General features: G+C 33.4%; 1 protein-coding gene across 1 annotated transcript; it reads left to right on the top strand.

Moving 5' to 3' along the window:
• Positions 1-2,657: 2,657 nt before the first annotated feature.
• On the top strand, positions 2,658-5,032 carry LOC128246146 (5-hydroxytryptamine receptor 1A-like). Its single transcript, XM_052964341.1, has 2 exons — positions 2,658-3,110; positions 4,001-5,032. Exons 1-2 carry the CDS (start codon positions 2,658-2,660, stop codon positions 4,427-4,429), a joined length of 882 nt encoding a protein of 293 aa, XP_052820301.1. The 3' UTR covers positions 4,430-5,032.
• The last annotated feature ends 4,192 nt before the right edge of the window (positions 5,033-9,224 follow it).

Here is a 9,224-nt window from a genome sequence, read left to right as displayed (position 1 = left end):
TTATGTAAACACATTCCCAGATGATCACACACGTGTTCTAAAATACCATGGCCCGTATGGTAAAAGTACATTTTATATTATATTTAAATTAATAGATTTCAGTAACAAAACCATTAAACAAAGGGAAAAATATTTAGAGGCCTTTTCATGAGTTCATTAGTGTTCTTGTATTTAATGATGATTGTCGATGTTCATATATTGTTTACATTTTCTGTACGTATTCGTTATCACTCATATTTTGAATATCATGAAATATATCACAAGTTATCGTAACGGGCGCCCTGTTATGTTCAATATTACTAAACAAACTGGCATTAAGAAATTTACAGTTTGACCTACTTTGTCACGTACACAAATGAATTTGATCATGTAGACTGTATACAGGAACACTGATTTTTTTTCTTCATATCAAGATATCGGAGCATTTTATGAGAAGTAAATTTTAAATTACAAACGCTGTGCAGTGACTTCATTGGCGAACAAAGAAGGGCAACTGTAAAACTTTATTATAATGTGTTGCAAGAAATTAAAATAGTTTATGAAGGTTAATTATAAGTCAGTTAACAAGTAATTTGATATTGCGCAACTGATATAACACAACAAAATGACCAATTAAATTGGTACGTTTATTGCTTCATATAATATATGTACATATTTACATACATAGAAAACATGATTTTCTACATGTTAAACGATCTGTAGACTTGCTTGTAACGTTTTTAAGTAATTCAGTATTTTGATACTGCTTAATATTTATATTGCCTGCGTAACTAGAGGACAACATATTTGGAAATGGTGCCTCGATAATTCTTGTTAATGTAACAACCTTAACGACAGTCAATGAAAGCGCAGTCAGCTGCGAATATACTAGGTACATATTTGTTAACGTATCATAACAGGGAGCTTACCATTCATTTATATCGTTTAATCAGCGATAAACGACTGCATAACATGCCATCAGATAGTTTGGCCATGGATAATATGTTTATTTATTAGCTTGTAATTACGTGCAGGCTTTGTTGGATATAAAATCTAATAACCTGTTGGTGATATTTCTACCTCCATTAAGCCAAAACATGTGATTTGATCTTTGCTTTATTCATAAGCTTTAAGATGTAGAACATAATTCTATCTGGCCGACAATCCACAGTGTTGATTTTACATAATAACAGCAATTCAATATCCACATGTTTTACATATATTTTTTTTTCTCATTATTTTCATTTCAGAACAGTAGCCAAATGTACTGTGCACAAGATAACGTGCGGATAATTTGCCTTCATGTACGTACAGTAATTATTATTTGTTTGGCAACTGACTTGCCTTAGAATTTATTTTTTTTTCAATCCTCTTAACAGGCTAATTGCATTTATTGTTTCTTTAGTTCTGTCAATTGTTGAAATAATGAGATTTGAATGGTCTTACAAAAGAACATTTAGGAAGTCGTAATACCATGCATCTCGATTCAAACTTCATTATCCATTTTTAATAATGTCAGAAAAATGTTAATGTCAAAAAGATGTCATTAAAACATCGTTCTGTAACGAACTTCACAGATGGTGTATAATTGGAGATTGTTAGACTTTTATTCATACTAGCAAAATAACGCTATAGAGTGAATAATGTGCATTCAATACATTTACTACTTTATGTAAGTTCCATTGTGAATATGCCCGGGCGCTGATATAAATCACCCTCGAATCCTTATCTTGAGTAAAGACCAGTACTGGTCACCAATAAGATACATCAAGAGCAAGTACCCCTGGACGGGATCGAACCGTTCTGGTGAGAGGCGGTAACGTAATTCGATTGAATTAAATAAAGGAATAGATAGACACAACATAATCAACTAATTTATAAATGCTTGCGTTGCGCCGAAGTTCAGAGAGAGGTGGCTGGGTATTTACTTACTGACAAAAGCTTTACTTTGTTCAGAAAATGGAGTTATGTCGTATCGTATTAGTGTCGTATCGTCTGGTTGCAAAAATCAGCGTGTTTGAATTGCACTGAATTGCTTTTGTTAAACCTTCTGGGACATCGGTCTTCAGCCTTGCATGATTTACCCAATTTGCAAGAAAGAAATTAAATCTTGATTGATGACAGTTTGTAAAAGATACCTTTATTCAATGCATAACGGACGCATTTATTTATTTTCAGAGTCTGAAAAGCGAGGTATCTTAAATTATTGATAGTTATCGCTAATGCAGACAACCGACACAAGAAAGTAGATATAACAATATCAGACAGACGACCGTAATCTTAGAATCTCAACAATGGAAGATCCGGGAGTAGTTACCGTTATGGTGATGCTATCACTGTTTTCTATATGCGGAACTATCGGAAATTCACTCGTTCTTTACATCTATTCACATAAGAAAGAAAAGTCGACCGCGGGAATTTTCATTATGAGCCTAGCAGGAACTGACCTTTTCACCTGTGTATTTGTTATGCCATTCACAGAGGCTGTAGTGTTCCTGAATGACATGGTGAGATATGACTTGGCCTGTAAAATTTACATGTTCTTTATCACATGCAATGTACCATTCGCCGCATTCATAATGGTGGCAATTGCGATTGACAGGTATTTTTGTATCTGCCATCCATTTCTACATGTGCTCAATATATTTCGGGCAAAGGTTATCGTGTTATGCTTACTGATGGTTGCATCTACATTTGGAGTTATCACATCTCTGTCATACGGTGTTTACTCCTACGAACTGCTAGTGCCTGATGATGAAGCTCCTGCCAGCACAAATGTGACAATGATGTATACCGAAAGTGTAAACTATGGCAAAAATGCAACATTTATTGCCGGTGACCACCGTGTTTGTACAAATTGCTCAATGGAATTATTAGGGAAGCTTCATGTACATAACAACAACAACAAAACAGAAGCGCACGCTGGATATCACCTATTATATACAGGTCTATGCGCTCCAAACTATATTCGGACTGGCCCTCAGTTTCTGAATATCTATCAACGTGTGTACGCCGGGACATACCTGCTATCTTTTGTCGTAGTATTCGTCCTATATGGCCTACTTTACCGGTCAATATACAAGCATCGAGCGAAAAGAAGGAAGAGAAAACGTTCCAGTCTTTATCCGTCTGCCGTAGGTCATGTTACCAGTCTCGTTCCACATTGTGTAAGTCGGTGAACATTCTGTCTATACCTGCTTCAATTTTTCAAAACAGCTTGGTATGGACAAAGGGATCGGATTGATCCCTTTGTCCATACCAAGCTGTTTTGAAAAATTGAAGCAGGTATAGACAGAATGTCCGGCGTGACCAATTCAAATCAGGTCTGTCCGTTGTCAAATACTTAAGGTATATCATCATTGAATGGAAATCATTTTTTTTAGTAAAATTATGTAGATTGAATTGTGAAAGGTATTTGATTGCATAATCATCAGTAATTAATTCAAATCGCAAAATATATTTGTCTGGAGTGCACTTAGTGCTAAATGGTTGTATTCAATTATCATTTAGCAATAATAATATTAGGTTATTAACGAAATAGCAATATTACACTAATGTAACATCGTATCTTCCAAATAATTGTAACCAATTAAAGATATGATTAGTGTAACATTTTGATCAAGAAGTTTTACTCAAAAATTTCAGAAAAATATCATATTTATTGTCATAATCTGTGTGTGTTTGATGTCGTCGGTGACGTCATCGGTGCGAAAACGTGAACCAAGTCCAGTATTGAAAAAAAAATTGTATTGAAATAAACTTAATATTTCTCATTCACAAAATACGTGCGTTGGCGTTCCCTCGTGGGGCTCTCGATTGATTAACCTTCTATATGTATTGCAAAATATAGGATTATCGGTAAATTAACTGAACAGATGGGATTGGTTATGAACTGCCGATGCTAATTTTTCACTGAAATCCATTTGGTAATGAGCTAAATGTCTGCACGGGAAATAGTTTCGTTATTTTGAGCATCACTTTATGTAGTCTAGTATCGTTTATTTTTCTAATTTAATTTCAGATTGAATTCTCGAATGTTGAAAGCCAATTTACAGCGGTGACACACGTTAATCCTCACAGTGGCCGACGAAGCGATCCAAATCATGAAAATGGTGAAAATGATGACATTGACGCCGAAACGCATGTAGAGCTGCAGCCAATGAGACCAAAGCCGAGAAAGGGATCGCGGGCAATATCAATCAAGGAGAAAACATTATTGGCCAATATTAGGACGGCTGTCATGTTGTTTGTTGTAACCGTTGTTTTTCTTGTTGCATTTTTGCCTGCTTGGCTTATGGGATTACAAGCAATGGAATTTAACGCCGTGATTTTCTACATGTATTTTGTATATCATACTGCAAATCCTTTCATTTACGCATTCATGAACAAGTCTTTTAGAGACGACCTTGGAAAAGTTCTCAAGTGCCAGAGTATACCCATGGTTCGTTAAACATTTGTTTTAAATATTTAACACGTTTTCTGCAATTTGCCATCGAATATGATAGAATACACAAAGAACAAGCGATAACGCATATTGATTGCTGTAAACATTCAACACATTTTCAATGACTGAGAAATACACATCTTGTTTATTACGCTTGCAACCTTGTATATCTTTCTCATCAAATGAATTCCCGAAATAATGAATGTACTGTGTAGTCTAAGTGATTTATTATAATAGGTTTATATATTGCAAACCAAAGGTAAAAGGCAAACGGAAAATGTAAGATTGTACGTATCATGGTCGGTTTGAACATCGTGAATTAATTCAAGCCTGGCTTTTGCGTATGGCTATAATATATTGGCACAAGTGACACGTCGGCGTATAACATATCTAGCTCGAAGCAGGAGGCATTCGTATATCAGGACCATCCTTGTATATAGCGTTGGTTTCATTATAAACGACGTACTTAATCCAAACAGAAACCAAACGGTTGCAAACTGGGACTGTAAAAGTGATAATATCGTTCAGTATGAAAATGATAAATTTACCGTGTAAAATTATACTGGTTTTAGCTAAATGCAAACAAGTGTTATATATAAACACTGAAAATGAGTTTCGGAAATATCAGTCAGTTTAAAAGTGAAAATGATTATGTTTAAATTGTTTTGCTTTATTGTTATTTTTAATGCTATTTGCACTATTTTACCCCCCAGTAAACCAAAAGTACATACGTTTTCTACTACAGGTATGATTCCTTGGCATTCTATCGATATCAAAGAGGATATAGGTGTTAGATCCAGTTCAATATGAAAATGTATTTCACTGAGTTAAACCAAAAAGAATATTTCCCGAATGTCTTGGCCACATGTTAAATACTTACAAAATATGTTGTTCACAAGAGAATAATATCAAATCTTACATTAACTCAACCAATCTGTCCTTTTTACATTCTTCTAATGATTTGTCAAAGTTACTTGAATTCAATTCCATAATTGCAACAAATTTAGACAAAGTGAAGTAATACAGGAAATATTTTTCTTCCGAATTTTGTTTGCGTTTACGATTTGTTTGTCATAGATAAACGTGAAACAAAATGAGAAACAGTGAAATTCTGCTTCAATAAACTCCAAGTTCAAGAGAACTACACTTCACCGTTATTTTTCAATATACAACCAATAAAACAAGAAAACACTTGTTTACTTTGTTTGCATTATGGTATTGGTTGTGTATGAGATTTTTGTTATGCTACTGGTGGTATATGCTACTGGTGTTTATGCTACTTGTTGTTTATGACTGTTTTTGTAAAACATGTTTGTAACAAAATGGTTAGTTTTATCATAAGTGTTATGTATGATAGGAACTTATAATAACAAAAATATCCACACTTCTTTTCACGTACTGATTCAAATTCAAATTAACTTAAAGTTTGTAATATAAGTACTGTGTATAATATAAACACACTTTAATTAATTTTTGTTTTAGAAACAGTAGGTGATGTATTCTAATACATATCATTCGCTAATAAATGTTGTGCTTTATGCTCGATGTTATTGAATAAACGTGTATTTTACAGTTGATTTTTTGTTTTGTTGTTGTCTTGATAATAAATAGAGATGCTCTGCCCTTAAAGTAACAGTAAAGTTTCTGTCTCAGTCGCGTAGCCACAATGACTCCCACGAGCAATGGTTTTCTCGTCACTTTGTACATTTAATTTTCTGTTTAATGTTGATATGATCACTATGCACGTTACCATCTCCTTAGCACATATTGTCAGTGGATAGCACTTGCATCACGCAATCAATGCTTTGTGTCAGTTTCGACAAGTACTTAACCATTTCCTCAGTCTCTGCGCACTTCAAGTGTTTTTTTTATTTCTGGAGAGCAGTCGCGAATATGTAGAGAGCTAGCAATTGGCACTGGCAACATCAATTTCAAAACATGTAATATCAATGTATCGTCTATTAACACTAAAACGCACTACACGACTGCTTATCAAGTGACATTCTCTTGATATAAGATAAAAGGTAAATTCCATTTGAAATTAATAGCCAAGTCGTAAACGAGAAACTATTGTCTCCTCATCACGTCCGCTTTCTTCGCCGAACTTAAAACGTAAAGGGGGGTTTTCATTACAAAATTCAAATCAGGGCAATTGAGTATATTCACGACATCAAAATGAATTAAATGGATGGCATGTATACATTAAATCAACATTTCCCGACCTATTCAATGTCATGCGGGATCAGTCACGAAACCCACTTTACCATTGTTCCAGTCTATCAGCACTTACGGTGATTTATCTTTCAGAAACCAGTCAAGTAAACCCTTCCTTTCATTGTTAATGCAAAACACTTTCGAATAGTCATACAAACATAAATGCACGCAAAACCAGCTCCATTTGAAGATATATTAAGATTTTATTGTATACAACAGATTATTTAAGTTCATACAGATTTATTTTTTACACGTTAAAAAAACATTTCGGAAACGACTTTAAAACTAAAATGCAATTATTATATGTAAGTGTAGCTACACGCAGATGTACATGTTCTCAAAGCTCTAACATCCTAATGTTGGTGCTCGGTAGAACCTTGGGTTGTTAATTTTATGTTGTTAATTAAGGTAGCTGATTAAAAGTTATATAGAAATGATTATTTTTTCTTTTCAGAATTCCGTTTTAATCCGTCAGCACGATTAATACACTTTACTGAAACAAAGTGGTGTTGATATTTTTTTTTCTTCCTGCTTTTCCTTAATACTTATCATATGACTGTGCTATTATGTTTTGATGATGTTGCAGTAATCATAAAATGTTTTTATTTTTTTAGTGACACCCAATAACAAATAGTTCCAAAAGACACTCGAATATTTAAAAGTATTATTAGTATTATTTTGAAACCGAAAACAGGACATATCAATATGATAAAGTACATAACATTAAGTGTTGCATCAACGTTCCCGTGAATTGTGTAACGGCATGACTTTCCATTAGTGTATATGTTAGTATATCTTCGCGCAGGCAGACAGGATTCTTGCCGGTCTTGTTCATATATAGACGTGCTCAATTTTATTTTTGTATCAACAACAACAACAACAACAACAAATCTTTATCTTAATTACACTCAGGTCATACATACATGTATCACCGTTAGAGAAAACATCCAAATTAAGACGTTACTTCTATAATATGGATATATTTATTAACTCATCTGGGACTTACACGATCCAAATAGCATCTGCCTAATTAAATACCAAAGGTCACGTAAAGAAACCATTTCATGAGAATAAGGTAAATGGCCTAAGGGGGAATTGGTTGCCTTGTTCGTTTTATCTGTACCTGTTTTTATAGAATAGTATTGCATTTAATACATTCAATCCACGATGTCAAGAACATGACAAACCAGTCATCCCTAACAGACTCAAAACATACGCAGCAACATAGGCATCCCACATCTGAACTATTTCAATTGGCAAATGTTTTGTAATGTCATTGTTTCTAAAATGCTTTGTTTTAGATTAAACCGGTGTCGGTATAGAATCAAAATATATCTGAGAGAATATTGCCTTTGATTAACGATATTGATTTGTTTAGGACCATTATATCCTTTTGCTAATAAATAACTATTACGCAATGTAAATAACATGGATAGCAGCCAAAAGACTATTTAGATTATGTTTGTATTGGCATGTTTTTCACAATTAAATACACAATCTTAGCAATTGCAGTCATTTTTTTAAAGGATACAAATAAATGTTCGTTCCATTCCGATAATATGATTACCAATATTTATTTATAGACCAACCTTTATAAATATTCCTGGAAGTCAAACAGTAGTGTTTTCTGTATTGGTCCAGATTCATTTACCTAGCGCGACAGCGTTGCGTTTGGCAGATATTGAAAATCTGTTCCTGGCTGTGCCTGGGAACAAGCAGCCTTCACTATTCTAGTGGTTGTCGGATAAATGCACGGGCAGTGACGGTTAATGCTTCAACACTTGGCTTTAATAACTGTGGCTTAATGCCGTCAAGTTCAGAGAGCTTATGGATTTTGTCTTGGATTAATTCCTGACGGTAACACAAATTGCATATGTATTTATGAATTAGAAAAGGCATGACGTATGTAACATTATATATTTATAACATGTGCGTTGTCAAATTCATGTTTTTTCGTGAGAACTATTTTTGTAAATTAAGTGTTAATATTTGGATTATTTATTTGAACATGATGAAAACCTTTCAAAGTCTGAAAACAATATAAAATACTAAAAGCAAACACGTTCAAAAATGTATGAATTAAAAATATGTTTAGGACAGTTACTAAATAAATTGAAATATTTTTAAAAAAAAAACTGTCTAACGTTGTTAAGGATAGCAAGAACGATAAATGAATGCTCATTAAAAATAAATCCTCACAATGAAAATATTATAGTTGCAGTGTTGCAGTCAAAAATATAAATCAAAACTGCTGGTACGCTTAAATACACACCACGGAATCTGATTATATACTTTGCATTTCAAACGATACATGTTTTTGTTACTTTCTTTCTATTAGACAGATTAAATATAACACAGACATAACAATAGAATCTATCAATTCATTGTTCGAACTACTCTATTGCCGCAACATTACAAAAATAGTCGCTAAAATATCATGTGTTTCACTATTTAATGTTTCAATATTATTATGGAAATGAAACATAACGCTAAAAAACGGTACCATAACTCGCGTATAAAATAAGCAACATGTTAATAACATTTCTGATTTGAATAATTCTGACAGATCGGAAACAACAACAGAATT

This window comes from Mya arenaria, chromosome 9 (assembly GCF_026914265.1).
Source record: "Mya arenaria isolate MELC-2E11 chromosome 9, ASM2691426v1".
NCBI lineage: Eukaryota > Metazoa > Mollusca > Bivalvia > Myida > Myidae > Mya > Mya arenaria.
This window is presented reverse-complemented; position numbering and strand designations above follow the sequence as displayed.

Coding starts and splice junctions, on each gene's coding strand:
- LOC128246146 (XM_052964341.1), top strand. CDS start 2,658: ATGGTTGCATCTACATTTGGAGTTATCACATCTCTGTCATACGGTGTT. Junction 3,111..4,000: donor GTTCCAGTCTTTATCCGTCT/GCCGTAGGTCAT, acceptor ATTTAATTTCAG/ATTGAATTCTCGAATGTTGA.